Here is an 18,312-nt window from a genome sequence, read left to right on the forward strand (position 1 = left end):
AAATATAAATAGCAGTCTACAAGCATATCTACAAGCATAACTGTTGCTTGATGCTATGCAAGCATATCCAGTATAAACTTTACAATTCCTTCTGAATTTCCGGGCAGCAGAGCTGCAAAGTGTATGACTGACACTAGCGAAGCGGTGGCTATCCAGCTGTGGCTGTGGGCAAAAACATGTAAAAACAAAACAAAAACATCAGTAGAAAGAGTTTAAGTGTCTCAGTGGTATTTTTTCAGGCATGGCAAAGAGAGTTCCAGAACCCCGGTCCAGTGTTCTGAATTGTCCAGCACCCTTTCATCCAGATGAACAAAAACAAAATAAGTCTCCATTCAGAAAGAGGGATCCCATATTAAGAAATCCCTTTTATCCCCCTCCTGGAACGTAGAATAAAAAGAAGAATAAAAAGGAGGTTCAGTTAGATTGTATGTTGACCCAATGGTCGTAGGGAAAGTGAGGACAGAGGTTGGGGTTGGGCTCCAGGCACAAAGGGTTCGGTTCATCTCGATAGATCTCGCCCTTCTGTCCCATCCTTCCCTTTCCTGTACTCCCATTGTCGCCTCACACGGGGGTGTCTCGTTTCAGTTCACTGGGGGAAGGAGGGATGCGGTCTTCCAGATTTGTGTAGCTGGTGGAATGGCTGGGCTTGGCCGAGCTTTCTTCAGCTCCAGGGCCTCTCTGGCGGGCGGGTAAGGTGGAGCAGCGAGCTTTAGCCCTGGTGCGCAGCTCCTGGGGCGGAGGACCTTTCAGCATGATCAGTTCACCGGGTAAGGGGGCTTTGGGCTCGGGGAACTCTGGGACGGCAGGTGGCGACTGCGTGGACTGCTGGGGCGCAGGCGACACCGGGGTGCGGGGTGGAGAATCACGAGATGAGACTGCTGTCGGAGAGCACAGCGGAACCAACGGAAAGTGTGATGCCATCTGCTGAAACTTGGTGAGGCTGATGGAGTGGCTCGGGTGCGGCAGGCTGCAGCACGGTGGAGCGCCTCGCTGGCGGGAAGGCAGCGTGGAGCAGCGGGCCTTGGCCCTGGAGCCGGGCTCCTTGGGCGGAGGAGCTATTAGTGAGAAGAGCCTGGGCTGTGAGGTCCTGGTTGATGCTGTGATGCCTGCGAGGCTGTGGGACGAGCCTTGCTTGGATTGAGGGTCTGGAAATGGAGGGACCTCCGAGTGTTCAAGGTACTCTTGCTTGGAACCAGAGTGGGGTAGCTCCTTCTCTCTTCGCTTGCTTGGCGATGGCTCATCATCTACAGGAGAAAAAGTAAAGTAAATCATAAGTTTGAAAGTTATATGTGGTGTGGGGGTGGTGTGGTTTAAGCAGCCACACCTGTCTTGGGTCTATGTAATTGGGCCCAGGATCAGGGTGGCTGTACGCCTGTTACTCGTCAGAGTAATTAACGAGCAACAGGTAAAACCCCCGTCCCCACACACACACACACACTCACACACACACACACAGGAGAGCAGCACTTGTCATGACATGCTTTCCATCTGCTCCGGGCTTGTTCCACCTTGCCCACTCTCTGCAATAAAAGTGATGTGTTTTCAACCACATTGCCTGCATCTCTGTGTCGGAGGGCCCTGAAAACAACACTCGGGTGGAGTGTGGCAGGCTGATCTGCTGCATTATACTTCATACACAATGACTCAGTTGACACAATCAAAAGAAAGGGCTGAAGAAAGAAACATTACAACGGCTCCTCTCACCTAGCAGGCCCAGCTGATCCATGAATAGGTCCAGATCAACAGAAAAATGCTCCTCCTCCTCCTTCTCCTCCTCCGGCTGTGCTTCTTTATCCTGCTCTGTTTCCATGGTTTTTCCTTTGACTGCTTCCTCCTCTTCTTTCTCCTCCTTCATTTCCTCTTTGTCCTCCTCCTCTTTGCTGTCGTCCTGGCTCCGTTGGACATCTGCTCCTTTTTCTACCCTGTCACCCTCTCTCTCTCTTTCTTTGTCTCCTTCTTGGGCTGACTTCCAGAGTTCTTCGTCACTGTTGCTGGTCGCTGCAGGTCCGTCCAGATTGATCTCAACGATCTCTGCTGTAGCCTCCTCTCCCTTTCCCTCCTTCCCCTTCTCCTCCTCCTCCTCCTCCTCCTCCTCCTCCTTAGCCTCCCTCTCCTCCTGCTTCTCAATCTCCTTTTCTTCCGCCGGCGTCTCCACCACAATCTCTATGTTGGCGGGGATGCATTGGGTGGGGCGGCGTGGGGAGTGGGACTTGGTGCGTCCATCCTGCTCGTCATTCAGCAGGAAGTCCATCAGCATCATGTTCTCTTTCTTCAACTGTTCTCTGAGGGAACGCGGCACGTCAGGGATCATCCAAGCAACCAGCATGCTGAGGAACATGGCCAGATTCTGCAGCACAAAAGACAGATCTGATGTCAATACTCATGCAAACCCAATACTATTTCACTTGTTGCCAGTAAGTACCATTTTGACAAGCGCGAAATCGGTTATTTGTCAGAAACGCCCGGTGGTATTGCAACAGGGAAAAAGATGAAATAGCTTCAAAGTACCGGAGGAGGCCTTTGAGCCGTCACACATATTGCTTGAGTCAGTGTAAGTGTTGTTGCTATTATTACCGAGCACCGGGCCTACCAGTCTGGATTTAGAGGAGGATTCATCATGACTTTCGCTAATTGGACTTCCCCGAGGCTTTCCTGCCTCATACCTGGAAAAAGATAACGAAGGCCAATCTCGCAGCCAGGACCGACCAATACTGCTTAGAGAAGGTATAAGCATCCGATGCCCACGGCGGATCCCTGTAGTCCTTGTACCTGATTGACAGTGACGGAGAAACGTGGATTCAATGTGTTACCAAGGCCTAATAACCAAATCAATGAAAAAGTTATTTATTCAGTCGTCATTTTCGTTTCGCCCATTGCGGTTCGTGTGAAGCCAGTATTTCAGGCCGCAGCCACCGAGGAGTCAAGCCAGGGACTGCATCGCTGTGAGATTTACAAGTGGACGAAGATTGACTCTGACCTGCACATGGAGACTCCGGTGACCAGCGTGGAAGTGGGAGCGCTGCCCGCTTGGAAGTTGCTGACATTAAAGAAGGAAAGGGAGTGTTCCGTGTAGCCATTCATGGTGCCGTTCGTACTGTACATGAACTGGTAGACCATGCGCGGAATAAACTCTGATGTGAAGGAGATGACGAATGCCTGGGTGGGAACAAAGAAAAAAGGAGAATAAAAAAGTCATTAACGAGGCTTTAGATGCTCATGTACCTATTATGACTGACTTCTTGACTTTAACATATTCCTTATGCAAGCTTGTAAATATCCATCCACGTCGTGAGCCTTAGTCTGCTAGAAGTCAACGGCACACACACACACTTACATTCGTAATGACAGAGAACTTGCTGATCCCACAGAGAATGTTGTACCAAATCCCTGAAGATAGCATGCGTATGGAGAAAGACAAAGAAGGAGAGGGCAGAGGGTGCGTGTGTGTGTGTGTGTGTGTGTGTGTGTGTGTGTGTGGAGGCATGTGTATGTGTGAGGGTGTGTGTTCGAAAAAGAGCGTCACACAGATATCAAGACAAAGACAACAACAGAAGGTTTGAGGGGACTATAGGGATAGAGGTTGAGTCTGAGTTCTGGGGGAGATCCTTACATCTAAAATCTCACTAATAATAATAATAATAATAATAATAATAATAATAATAATAATAATAATAATAAAATAATAATAATATTTGTAAAGTGTACCTATGTCTTTACATCGCACAGCGTCAGGCCTCCGGATCTCAGTGACAAATTTTGCAGCATCCAGGCGAATCTCAATGACGTTGTTGAGCAGAGCAAATGCCGGTGCCAGCGGGAAGGAGGCCACGAACAGAGACACGAATCCATACTGAATGACTGTAATCACATGCACACACACACACACACACACACACACACACGAGGACACTCGTGAGCCGCGATTCTTTGCGTAAAAATAGAGGATGCGAAGCGAGCGTGCGGTGCGGGGCGCGGAAAAGACAGACGCACTCATTTCCATGTATTCCGGGGTGACGCCTTCAAAGGGCTCCAGGGCAAAGTCCTTGTCAAATTGCTGCTTCGGCCTCTTGTTCTCCTTCGAGTCTTCCTCGTCGTCGGCTGCTCGTTTCTTTCCCTTTTCCTCTTGCATTGTTCTGTACATTTTTTTCAGCTTCCTAACAAATGGAAACAGATAAAAGGAACAGTATGAGCTCGCAGGGAGGACAGAGGAAAGTGGCACGGCGTCCAGGCATGTGCGCGTCTTCACGAAATACGTACGGTATGACGATCTCAAACACGTTGTTCTGGATGAGTTGCTTCCCCAGCATGATCATGCTGAGCTGGATGCACAGCTCGATGAGGCAGCCTGGTGGAGCACACTGCAACACGGAGGACAGACGCACTCAGGAAACGCTCACACCACGCACAATCTGACCAGTACAGTGTTTGTGTGGAAGCACGCCCACCTCTTCCATGCGATAGTCTCCAAAGATGTAAACATAGTCTCCAGGCCGCCCGGCAAACCTGCGGTGGAGGGAAAGACCGAGAGGGGGGAACGGGCAGGAAAGGATCCCACGGGAAGGGTGAAACGTTGAACACGGTGTGTCCCCGGCATTCCACTTATTAGCACTGGAAAGAACGCATTGCGGAGCGCACATACCTGCCCTTAAAGAAGGCCACATAGAAAATTGGTGCAAAGGCATTCATGGATTTGAGGAAGAAGGACTTGAAAATCAGCCTCTCCTCAAACTCTGCCGCTGTCTTCGGAAGCTCTGGTGGAAAGGGGAGACGGCACGGTGAGTTTTACCTCGTGTTACTCATGGTGACACCCAGACCAGCTGCACCCCCAGCCTCTAATTCACCTTGCATCCACACAGCGTCCAGATATTGTTTGACCAGTTTACCTGCACGCCTGCTACGGCTGTACATGGTGATACACGTGACACGCACTCAGATTGCACGTCTATTGAACAGATTGCTGTTATAATCATTTCCTCTCACGTCCCCGAAAAGGATGGAGAATTCACATGGACATTGTGCTCAAACAACCCTCAAATCATGGGCAAGGGTTGAAAAGAACATTACAAGACAATAAAGTTTGGTGAATTCAATTGAACTTCAAGCAGCGATCATCATTACAGCTATGGGAATATTCACAGCTGTCTGTGTGATAACAACTTATTAACTTATAAATAATAACTTATATTATTAATTTGCATGCAGCGTGTCTTGTTTACTGTTCAATCTGGCTGGTTGATTGTTTACATTTTTCTTTCAATGTAATTTATACAGGTAACGCAAACTGAGATACATAGCCTTCACACTGTGACTACGTTCAAGTTCAAGAGAATATTTGTCACATAGACAAATACATCGGCCGTATCAGCATCACCCATGGGTGAGTTTATATCGCTCATCTTTTTGTGGACACCAGCTCGAAATGAGGCCATAGAACATAAATACAACCATATGAATCCAACCGTACGTATGAAATACATAGAAATTAAAAAAGTGGCTAAATTTTTCCAATACGGCAAAATCAACAAGATCGTGGCGAGACAGGGACAGGTCGGCCAAACCAGAGCACGCCTCTGTGCTCGGCAGTGATGTCCAGAGAGCATCTGCACCAGACTAGGAACCAGAGGGAGATCCCCTTTATCTTTGGCAATAAGCCAGTCCCACCGTGAGCCGAAGTGTGGTGTAGGCGGAGGTGTAGGCGGAGGTGGAGGTGTAGTACCTAGCTCAGTAAGCCAGACGGCGATGGCTCCGTACACCTCTTCCAGCACCAGAACCACCAGCATGTTGAGGATGATACCCGTGGTGGTGACGGTCATCCTCACGCTGGCCTTGGCCTCGGGGTCGGGGTTCATCGACCAGACGGTCAACATGCAGATCCGGTACACCACCACCCCGAAGACGGCTGAGAAGGTGGCGCCGATCTGAGTTTCGGTGAGACACACACAGACAGACGGGACCGCATTGAGGCTGCTGCACGTTGTTGCCGATGAAGGTTGGTCGAATGGAGATTTGGACGACATTTCATTCATTTTGGAAGGCAGTACCAGGAGCAGCAGCGTGAACACGTTGATGAAGAAACCCGACAGGTGGTCCTCCACGTCCAGGGACTCTGGTTCCCTCTGCCAAAAAACAAAAAAACTAAAACAGCATATACAGTACCATGCTCATGTTAGGACACGCACACACACAGAAATACACACTGTGTACATCCACACACACAGTAAGAACTATAATAGCCAATATACTGTAGGTGTCTGGTCACGTGTGTGTTATAGGTATAATGAATCCAACGCTCAGCACATGTACATATGGAGGTAAATACATGTTTGCCAGATGAAAGGACTGAAATTCCCTCCCTCCCCCTCCCCCCTCTCCTCTCTCCATCGGTAATCGGGGCTAATCTCAGGCAGGTAAGCAGCTTTGGACTGAACCACCGCGGGGTCGGGGAGGGGGTTTCCTCTCTTGCGACAGCGCCCGGCGTAGACACCCACGGGTCACTCAAAAGTCTCCCTCCATCCCGGCCGGACGCGTCTTCGCCGAGGCGGCCGTCTCTCAATTTGGCCCCGTCCGCGAAACGCCGGGACGCAGACCGCCGTTCGCCCGGCGGGGCGGGGGGCCCCCGCGGTGGAGAGCTCCCGGCTGAGTCTGCGGAGCGAGACGGAATCTCCCAAATGTACCGGCACGGCCACACCTCCCCCCCACCCGCCCCGACACATTAAACTTCTCTGTGTGTGAGGGGTGGAGAGGTGCGGTGTTACCTGAGAGGACAGCATATGATCCCTCTCTCCATCTGCATCCGTCCTGGTGTGAGACAACTGCTGCAGAGGGCGGAGGGCGGGGGTTTAAAAAGAAGGACAGATAAGCTGTATCACTGCAGAATGAGAACGTGTCATTCAAACACCATCGGGACCAAACATATTTTGTATTAGTGCCGAATATATTTTTTCCGGCATTGGATGTTTTTCCATCCTGGGAGCGTAAAGCCTCGATACCTTTTTCTTATTTTTTTCTCTGAGCTTCTCCTTTTTCTCCTGCAGCACAGCTTCATACTCGGGTCTCAGTTCCTCCTGTGAAAAACGCACACAATAATAGTTTAAATGTTATAAATCAACGAGTGATTTATTTAATCAAATTCATTTTTTATTTTTACTTTTTTTTTTTACATGGAAAATAATTCAATGTAATTGGGATTTGATTTACTTAATAACGCCTTGACAGCCATTTCAAATTTTTAATATTTTGTCATGTTTTTTATCATTCGGTTTGTTTTAATTTGATGAAATGATGGTGCTGTATGTTTATGAAGCGGTCAAAAAGACACATTAAACGCTCACAATCATTACATAGATTGCTGCATTTAATTATTACTTCAGATTAAAACAAATCAGGCCAAACATACAAGAAGCTTAAAAGCCTTTGGGAAGTCACAATGTGTGTCCCGCGTATAGCTTGATGCGGGAGGACGGACACGGACACACAAACACACACACACACACACACAAACACACACACACACACACACACACACACACACACACACACACACACACACACATACACACACACACACAAGAACTGATCTTGGATGGAGTTCAATGTTTTCTTGCTGGAGCAGAAAAATCTAGAGGAATTCTTTTATTTCCACTGCATTCCCCTAACGGCAGCAGCCAAAAGAAGAAGAAGAAGAAGAAGAAGAAGAAGAAGAAGAAGAAGAAGAAGAAGAAGAAGAAGAAGAACACCACCTGTGCTACAACCCTATGCACAGGGACACCTCATTCACTTCACTCATGACAATGTGACCAGCAAAGAGCCAACTGCGTCCTTGTTCCCATCCAGAGGTCAAGCTCCCCCAAAGTTCAAAGTTCACTCTTGGAGGTGCGGCCACATATACACAACGTTACACGGTGAAACCACTCGCTCACCTGCACCCGATCCTGACGGCGGAGGAGAGAGGAACAGAACAAACACCAAAAGTGAGCGCGGCATAAAAATACATTTATTACCCGGGTTTGGGTGTGTGTGTGGGGGGGGGTTAACAGCCTGGGTGTGTATGTTGTGACCCTGCTGTCTCACCTTCCCAGCCAGCTCACTGCTTTAAGAAGGGCTCAGTCTCATTATAGTCATGGGAAGAGAGTGGTGTGAGTGTGTTGCTGGGAATGTGTGTGTGTGCGTGTGTGTGTGTGCCCGTGTGTGTGTGTGTGTGCCCGTGTGCCCGTGTGTGTGTGTGTGTCCCCGTGTGCCCGTGTGCCCGCGTGTGTGTGTGTGTGTGTGCGCGCGCGCCCGGGGCCAAACGATAATCTATGAGGAAACGCTTCACACGGACCTCCCTCCTGGTGCCTGACACAGGAAACAAGGTCAATAATTCCTTTCCGGTGGGAAGTGGTGTTGAGCCCCGTGTGCATTTAGCTCATATCTGTGTCCGTGTCCATGGGTGTGTGTACTGTGGGTTTTACCTCCTCGTCCTCCAAGCTCGTCAGGTCCCAGCTATGTTTCAAACACATCTGCCTCCTCTTCCAGTGCTCGAGGAAACAGGCAGCTGCACACGCACGCACACACACACACACACACACAAAGATAGGGGATTCAAAAGACGACTGATTTGCGAAACATGTTAACCTGATTAATTCAATGTGATGACGTGATGATCTTATGTTTGTTTGGCTTCACACCAGAGAGCTGACACTTTGTCTTTGCTGCAGTTTGCTCAAGTGCAGTGGAAATATCACACAACCTCCACACAGTCAGGACAAATATGAACGGGTGATAAGTCAAACGTACTCAAATGCATATACATATACACTACAGGGGGTGGGCAAAATAGTACATAGGAATATATTAATATATTAATATCAGGGAGCTAATAAGGCTCATTGACACATAATTAATTATTCTGCAGATTTTTGTGTCTGATGCAGCTGTAATTTGAGCACTGACTATTTGACCTCTTTGGAAGTTAAAAACGCAGATATCAAAGTGCAACGGTCAGACATCTTTCAAAGCTAACACATATTGATAAATGTCCAATCAACCAAACAGGACACACCGGTGAAGACGTTTTTGTTCCATGTGGTGATTTCAATATTTTGCCTCCTTAATGTACACACTCCAGTATGCTCAGTGGAGGGGGTTGAGGTAAGAGACATTTAGGATTTTGAGGGTTGTCTGCTCATTGCTGGAAGGGATATGGCATCAAAGGAAAGGTGAAATAGTGAATATTTACCCCACAGGGACATAAACATAGCAAAGAGGACGGTGGCCCCGTTGTCGAACAGGTACGTGGCTCTGGCCAGAAAGCACACGGTACTGAGATGCCAGTAGTCGCACACTCCGTCACACAGCGGACACATGGTGATGTTCAGGTTGTCATTGCACGTCTCCTGACTGAGCCACACGTGCACATAAAGGAGAACAACAACCCAGAGTCATTACATGCACATACAGTATGTTCTGTGTCTCTACTGAGAAAAAACAAAAAGACACAAAGTGTGTGTGTGTGTGTGTGTGTGTGTGTGTGTGTGTGTGTGTGTGTGTGTGTGTGTGTGTGTGTGTGTGTGTGTGTGTGTGTGTGTGTGCACGTGTGTGCGTGTGTGACGCCACCTGGGCACGTTGGTGTCAACAGTAAATATGCCGTACAGGAAGACGATGATCCCAAGGAGAGATGGAGGGATGAGAAGCTGGGTGTAAACACCCAACCAGGCAAAGTACAACCCAATCTGCTCTCCGAAGTACTTCCTGTCAAAAATAAAACAAAACGCCGGCGTATGAGCCAGCTGCCGGCGTATGAGCCAGCTGCCGGCGTATGAGCCAGCTGCCGGCGTGTTCCTGTCGACCTCCGTCTCGTGAGCAAAGTGCTCCGTACCTGATCAGATCCACGGGCTGATATTTATGCATGACTCCGTAGTTTGCCCATTCTTCGTGAAGAAGCTGAGGGACCCAAGCATGTGCAGAAGTCAAACAAACAAAAAAAATAATCACATCACATTTCATAACCATAGTGGGTATAACCATGGGTATGGTACCAGAAGTATTTTCACAGCAAACAACTGAGGTGTAGAGTCAAACTGAATACTGATGTCCCCAGTTCCCTGGACGCTGCCTCTACTGACCACCTGCATCGGATTGTATTCATTCTAATAGCATCTAAGCAAGGTTTGAATGTCAATGTTCAATCTGTTTACCCCCAATATCACAGACAGACAAGACAGACAGACGGACAGACAGACAGACTCACATAAACAGTAGGTAAAATAATAAGCAATAAAGCAATATAATAAAAATATGAAAAAATAAAATTACAATATATGGAAAATACTGTACACAATAAAAAGGTCTGCCAATATACAATAAACCTAATGATAAACAAAAGATATAACTTAAAAATAACAGGAAAATTAAAACATAAAAAAAAAAATATATATATATATATATATATATATATATGAAAAGATGGTCCTATACAATAACAGAAAGCAGGACGATGAACGTACAATTAACCTGACATTAAATATAACCTCTAAATAACCTTATGACTTTGATGTTGTCATTTTAGACACTTACACTTTAGACAACTGGATTTATTTGTGTTTACAGAAATAAAATAAGGGTATAACAACAGGGAAATGAAAGAGAAGCATTTTTTTTATATGCCTCACCATATTACTACATTTTATAGTTGTCTGGCGCGGTCACTCCGCTCACCTGTCTGTCGTTACGCTGATCTCTGCGTCCTCTCCTTGTGAACGACCCCTGTGGGGAAAAAACAACCAAATTATTCTGCATACGATTTTACTGCTTCATCTTTAAATTTGAATTTTTACTTCTCTCCTCCATTTTTACACTACCCGTTGGGTATGAACTCAAATAGAGTCCTCTCCCAAAATGAGGGAAAAAGGAGGTGCAGGAAGGGCACTCACATCGTGCAGAGGGAAGGCGGAGTCGTAGACGCCCCTGGCCAATAAGGAGGTGATGCCTGGGGAAACAATGCAAGGCATCAGTGTTTGCAGGTTTATATTTCAAATTCCATCTGATGACAACAGGACAACAACAACAACAACAACAACAACAACAACAACAACAACAAATCTCTGAGAGGCGGAGTGCCCACCCGTGGTTTGGCAACTTTGTGTGCAGGTCGTGCGAGACATGATGTCAGCCACCTAGAAAACAAGCAACGTTCACATTCAAGGGTGAAGAAGTAATTCAAGCTGATTTTTATTTTCATTTTTTTAATATTACAGAATAAGTAGAATTAGAGGTAATAACTCATCATTTCGGGACTCACTATTCGGCTCCGTGTAGCGTTGTCGAACAGTGTTTCTGTTGACTTGATATCATACCTGCAGGAAAACACAAAAAACAGGATCAGTTAGAAAGTGAATGGACACGCGATTCCTGTTTGTGTGTCTAGAAATAAATGTACAAATTTATTAATATATAAATGTATACATGTATAAATGTAAAAAGCGTATAAATGTATAGATGTGAAACGTAAAAATTTAAAAATGAAAAAAGTAAAAATGTATAAATGTGAACATGTAAAATGTATAAATGTATAAATGTATAAATGTAAAATGTAAAAAATGTAAAAACAAAAAAATGTGAAAATGAAATAATATAAAATGGTAAATGTAAAAAGTAAAATGTATAAATGTATAAATGTATAAATGTATAAATGTATAAATGTATAAGCCCATATCGCAATTTAGAAGGTCACCTACCGCTATGCCCACAGGTAATTTTTAACACTTACATGACTGGATGGATCCTATGTGCGTACACTGTGTGCGTCTGTGTATGTGTGCGTGCGTGTGCGTGCGTGTGTGCGTGTGTGTGTGTGTGTGTGTGTGTGTGTGTGCGTGCGTGTGTGTGTATGTGTGCGTGCGTGTGCGCGTGTGTGCGTGCGTGTGTGCGTGTGTGTGTGTGTGTGTGTGTGTGTGTGTGTGTGTGAGAGTGGGGGGCTCACAGGTGGAGCCGGTCCCTGATGAAGGGGTGTTTGAGGGTCTTGAAGTGGACGCTGGACTGCGAGTCCCGCTGGATGTCCAGATCGGGGACGTCCGCCTGAAAGGGCCGGCTGATTCTGTTCGTGAGGGAATCCCAAAGGCCAGCGATGCCCGCCCGGTCCCGTACCTCACACCTCTGTCCAGTTAAAGCACACACCGCCCTTGTTCAAATCCGTAATGTAATAATATACACACAACACGCATTTCTAGCGGTGCAAAAACTGATCAAGTGTGTGCTCGTCGGCGTGTAAACAAAGTCATTTGTCAACAATGTGATGACGGTGCCGTGCTGACCTTCTTCACGGCCACTTTGATCTTCTGCAGCTCTGCTTCTCTGCTCAGTATCGGCCACGGGATGTGCAGCCGGATGTAGCAGATCCCATGTGACCTCTGCGTGATAACACACGTTAGAACACGGACACACACCGACACACACACACACACACACACACACACACTCACACACACGTGAACACCTGCGCAGGTAAACTGCGTCGACGTGTGTCGCGTCCTGCGTCGCTTGATCTCACACGAATTCAAACGTCCACTTCCTGACCCAATCCATCCCGGTGCATTTGCTTTGGGAGAACATGGGACTCCCCCATGAAGCCAAGTGTTTATCGGGAAAGTCTCTGGACCCTAAAGACACAACGCAACAGGATGTTCTAACAACCACTGCAGCGCCTTTAGAGGAGTGGCCTGGAACATCTGAGCGCCCGTTCAAACAGGAGCACATCAGCTGTAATCGTTATGAAGGGGTGACGTCAACGGACGAGAGTGCGACTCAAAACCTCCTCCACGGGTTCTGGGCGCGAGGGGGAGACGGCCGGAGCACTCTGCTCCGTCATGGAATCAGCCGGTTTGGATCGGCGTCGGGGGGAGAAGCGTCGCGCGCTGCACGGATACAGGGATGCGTCGCCGTCCAAGCACCTGGATTCTACATCTGGATCCAGTCTGTTGGAATATGAAAGGGGTCCAGTGGACGGTGATTCGGGATTCGGGGGTCCCGACTGTCCTTCACTTGGTAATCTGTCCTGAAAAAGTTGGCGGGAGACGCAACCTCCTGGCATTTATGACAAGAAGGAAGCCTCATCTGCCATCACCGTCACAGACCCGGAAGGAGGCTGGAGACCACGCAGATGAAAGCGGCGACCAGGTGTGCCACGCCTCTCCAGTCTGGGTTCTGAACACACCTGATGGACCACGGCACTGGCACTGGATGATTTGGAGACAAATTCATATCGGCCACCGTTTCCACAGCTGGGATACGATAAAGGGTGATAAAGACTTGAAGGGGATTTTCACTTTTCATCCGTCCCACTTTCAAAGAGAGACGCTCAGGGAGAGAGCGAGAGCCGCCTGAGAAGCCCAAACGCACCTCGCCTGGTCCAGAGGCAGACGCCATTGTCGTCTACTGTTGCAGCATCACGCGAGATGTAGCCCAAGCATTTCCAGCCTAACCGAACTAATTGATTCACATATTCACAGAAAATGTGAAATCATTTAAATACTAAAGTACACAACGCCTACTACGTATATGGGTCACTAAGTTGCACTTAACTGTGATAATGAAATACTACATTGTCATGGTAATTGTTATAAGAATTTTATATGTCTATGTTTTGATGTACTTTTCACATGAACTTTCTGTGCCATAATATGAAGAGGAGAAAGGCAACATGTCTCGACCATCAGACAGGGGAACTTCAACGGATGATCTGTCTCAACGAAAGTGCCCCATCAGCGAAACTGTCTCATCAGCAGGACCCCTGCGGAGGCGTCGCCACGTCTGCTGACCGGCATCTCGACGACTCGTCAGCTTCGCCGCTACTAAGAAAACTGTATAAAAAACTCAGATCTCCAGTGAGAATGGAGCACTTCCTCTGTGGCTCCCTGTCGTGTTGCTACACTGAAACTGCTCCTCTTGTACAAGATGAAATACTTTATTAACATAAAGTATATGTCTCTGATTTCCTCTGTAACGATTAGTCCGTCCACAAACAAAGTTTATAACAATTTAACTTTTACAGTAGTGTCCCCTTTCATTAGTCACAACTAAGTGGCCCACACAGTAAGCAACGTGTACGTTAATATTCAAATTAATTATTTTACATTGTGATTATGTTCTCGTGTACAATGCTGTATTTGCCTGTTTTCATGTTTGCTTTTTTTACCTTTTTACTTATTTTTGGCTGAATTGTCACCTGCACAGTTATTTCCAAATGCCATACATCACCCACGAGAAGCTACACACCGACACACACACACACACACACACACACACACACACACACACACACACACACACACACACACACACACACACACACACACACACACACACACACACACCTTTATTCTTTGTAAATCATATTTAAAATTGCACTCAAAGCACGAGCAGACATGCAGACACCAACACACACCGACACCCACACCCACACCGACACACACACACACACACACACACACACACACACACACACACAGACAAACACACACACACACACACTTTCGAGTAGCCGATCATTCTCCAGTAAGGCTCTAATCTGGCCTTTGCCTTCACACTTAGCCTGTAACAAGTCTTAATCCTCAACCAAAACAGAAGCTGATTTATCACGCAACCTTCCCTCGCTGGAGAACACACAACACGGCACACACACACGCTCGCGCACACGCACGCACACACACACACACACACACACACACACACACACACACACACACACACGGGCGCACAGACATGACGATATGTTACGTTATGATCCGTCTAGACTTCATGCGCTGTGTTGTTTTCCGCAGACACTGTCTCAGTTTAATGAGGGAGGCGCCGCGTCCCTCCAGCTCCTGAGGACAGGTGATGTCCTAACCTTGACCTGGATGGCAGCCGTCCAGCACCGGGCTCTGCTGTCACATCACTTTACCGCAAACTTTAAGCTTACATGAGTATCAGAGAGCAATGTTGTGCGATGGCAGCCAATACTGTCCAGCAAATTTAAAGTGATGAATTTGGCTAGCTATCTAATCAAAAATAATTAAGCAATAATACTAATCAATAACTGTTTGATCACAATTATTATTATTATTATCATTTGAGCAATCAGTGACCAAAATCGTGACCAAAAGATTCGACAATGTTATATTTCTATTGAAACTTGAGGAGAATTTGAAAGCCAAGGTGAGAAAAGTTGCAATGAATAAAGTGTGAATAAGGTGCGTTTTCATCAGTAGGATTCAGGCAAATTAACAATTTTAATTCATATTTATATTTTATTATATTATTATTTATTTTATTATCATTATTTATTATTATTATTATTATTATTATTTATTATATAATCAAATAATACATCAATAAAAATTGGTGTGTATATAAAAAGAAATATATAAAAGTGTATAATATACACTTATATCGATATACAAAATTCTAATAGTGGAATAAAACAACATAAAAAGACAATTCAATTGTCAATAGCAACTATTCGCAACTGTCAGTCATAATTCAAGAAGAATAATGATTGAAAATTATGTGAATGATCATGATTTTTCAAGGTCTAAATTGATTACACAAAACTGAAATAGAGTTTAGTACTTACATGTTTATTAAATGCACTTTGCTTGATTGCTATTTTATTATTACTATTTTATGGCCTTTTATTAATGTGAAGCACTTTGACTTGCATATTGTGTATAAAGGGGACTATACAAATAAAGGTTATTATTATAATTATTATTATTATTGTTATTATTATTGGTCCAGCCTGCAGGGCTGGAACCCTATTGTTATTGTTCAGATTTCTATTATTATTCTCCTTGGCATTTTTTGGACTAAAAGTGTTTGGAACACAACAACCCCTGGACCCACGGGCACGGTTGAGGTCTCGTTGGACATCGGGACGTCTCAGACATCTTGTGGTAAAAGTTTCATCCAAATCGATCTACATTCGGAGCAGGAATTAGAGAAAAAACTCTTACATTTAACCAGAAGTAAATGGCAAGGTTGCTTGCGGTGAGGTGGTGGAGAGAGATGAGTCTGTTGGCTAAGATGCTTTGTGACATCATCATCCAATTTGTCAACAACAACATGGTGAGTTATGACAATGAGAAGTTCTGCTCCGCGAGACCAGCAACCAGGAGACCACAGACCATGCTGCGTTCAATGTAAACTCCGAAAATCGTGCATCATTTCAGAGAACCTGGGGAACTGTAATACCTACCAAACACGACTAAACCTGGACTCTGTGTATTGCTGCCTGCAGCGATATTATTATAGTTTGCCAAAAAGAACATATTTAGGCCCTCATTAGGCAAAATCAAATAGTGTTGAAGATGAAGAATCACACACCTCTTTGTCTCGTTCTATCTCCAGTCCGCCCTCCAGCAGTCCGACTTCAAACTCCCCCCTCATCACGGCCTTCTCTTCGTCGCTGAGCTTCGACTCCTCTCCCTCGGCCGTGACCATCCCCACCTCCCCGAGCTCCGCCTCCGTGTCCCGGCGACTCAGAAACATGGGAGGGATGCTCCCGTTGGACGTGACTGACAGGCGTGCTTTGGAGCCCCGCCTCTTTTTGTATTTGTAGCAGAGGACGTAGTCCACCTTCCTCCGGCCGTCGGCAAAAAACAGCCCGGGCCCGATTTCAATGCCGGACTCCTGCAAACACACCCAAACAATTTAAGGGGCTGTGAGTCAGTGTTGGGATCGGGTGGTGGGGAGGTGGAAACAAATCAAAAATTTCAAGTGTTTCATGCTCACCGGGGGCGGGGGCTCATCGTCGTCGGGGGCGTTGGCGGGGCACCCGTTGGCGGCGTCCAGGCCCAGGCCCGAGAGCGAGCGGGCCAAGGAGACGAGCTTGGCCGAGTGGAAGGACGACGACTCACTCATCCTGCCGGCGCCGAGGGCTCGCTCCGTCCCGTTCCATCCCTCTAGAGGAGCGCACAGCAGGGGGGACAAGGTGGATCGGGGCGCCTGGCGCTCGGACGCGGGCTCGGGGGGGGTTGCGGGAACGACAGGTCGGAGGGTTTTTGGGGGGGTTTTTTTGTTTGTTTTTCGTTTGGTTTTCAGAACAGCGTGAAACCAAAGCGCGTGACGTACGGCGCGCGGGGATACCGTCCCCAAAACAAGCGTGTGTGACGTCCCTCCGCTTGGGAAGGGGAGCGCAGCGTACGCCAAACTTTACGACGATGGAGAGAGAGAGAGAGAGAGGGAGAGGGAGAGGGGGGAGGGGGGGGGAGGCCTGTATCCTAGCGCCTGCTGCACGTCGTCCTGCTCTCCCTCGGGGCTGTTCCTCAGGGGGTTATATTATTAAATACATACATACATAAGACCACAGATCGTTGTGTTTTCCGGGTGGCAAACACAAAATCCATCGGTTTATCTCAAGGCCTTTGTTTCAAATGCCAACATTAAGTTTGACAGCCTGGGCTCTCTGTCTTTTACATTTGTCTTTTTTTTATTTTTTATTTTATTGTTTTTCTGTTATTTTAAGTTTATGTTTTTAGGCTACAGCTGCTGTTTATTTTATTTATTTTTTGTGTATATTGGCTGAGTTTTCATTGTGAACAGTTAGGTTCATTGTATATTTTCCAAATTTTCCATTTTGCTTTTCATATTTTTATTGTATTGCTTTATTATTATTATTATTATTATTATTATTATTATTATTATTATTATTATTATTATTAAGCCTATTGTGTTGATGTGAGATGCTGGGACATTGTAAGTTCCCTTTTGGGGATGAATAGATTATCTATCTATTTATCCATCTATCTATCTATCTATCCATCCATCTGTCTGTCTGTCTGTCTCTCATCCATCCATCTGTCGATCCAAACAGTAATCTTCAGTCTTGCACAGTCTTTAAGTCTTATCAAACTATAACCGTAATGATTTAAATAGTCTACTCAATGCTCCAAAACGTATATAAAGGAAGGTTTTTACGAGGCGGTTGCGCTTCTGTGATAAGGCACCACCCATTTAACCCCCCATTTAAGCTCTACTCTGCCTGGGCATCAACTCACTGAAGGAACTTCCTGTGTCGTCGAGCTCTGCTGTAATTCTGCATCTCAGGATCGTAAAGTATGGCTTCACACTTTAACACTTTGCATACAGACTTCACACTTCATATGCAGGCAGGTGTGGCTTGTTTTCAGTGCCTGAAGGTTTTTTCTTAATTGTTAGAGAACAATACTGGACATTCTAAAAAAAACATGTTTGTTTAGTGCCTTGCATTCATATCTGGCAGACAGACCAAACAAACTGCCACGTCAAGGAGCATATACACAAAATGCACATTACCTATAAATAGTAAAACCAATCACA

At 46.2% G+C, this 18,312-nt stretch overlaps 1 protein-coding gene across 1 annotated transcript; it reads right to left on the reverse strand.

The window, feature by feature from the left end:
• Positions 1–561: 561 nt before the first annotated feature.
• Positions 562–16,875, reverse strand: ano2a (anoctamin 2a; the record flags this gene model as incomplete). The annotated part of the gene is made up of 27 exons (XM_080002940.1): positions 562–1,244; positions 1,705–1,717; positions 2,105–2,347; positions 2,664–2,769; positions 2,978–3,156; positions 3,335–3,387; positions 3,706–3,858; positions 3,991–4,154; positions 4,258–4,358; positions 4,446–4,503; positions 4,640–4,751; positions 5,717–5,918; positions 6,042–6,116; positions 6,756–6,815; positions 6,990–7,064; positions 8,439–8,533; positions 9,218–9,378; positions 9,595–9,729; positions 9,857–9,921; positions 10,696–10,743; positions 10,911–10,966; positions 11,102–11,153; positions 11,279–11,333; positions 11,960–12,132; positions 12,291–12,386; positions 16,339–16,644; positions 16,747–16,875. The coding sequence occupies 27 exons, from the start codon at positions 16,873–16,875 to the stop codon at positions 562–564; spliced, it is 3,648 nt and encodes a 1,215-aa protein (XP_079859066.1).
• Positions 16,876–18,312: the final 1,437 nt, after the last annotated feature.

Source organism: Zeus faber, assembly GCF_960531495.2.
Source record: "Zeus faber genome assembly, chromosome: 6".
In the NCBI taxonomy this organism is placed as follows: domain Eukaryota; kingdom Metazoa; phylum Chordata; class Actinopteri; order Zeiformes; family Zeidae; genus Zeus; species Zeus faber.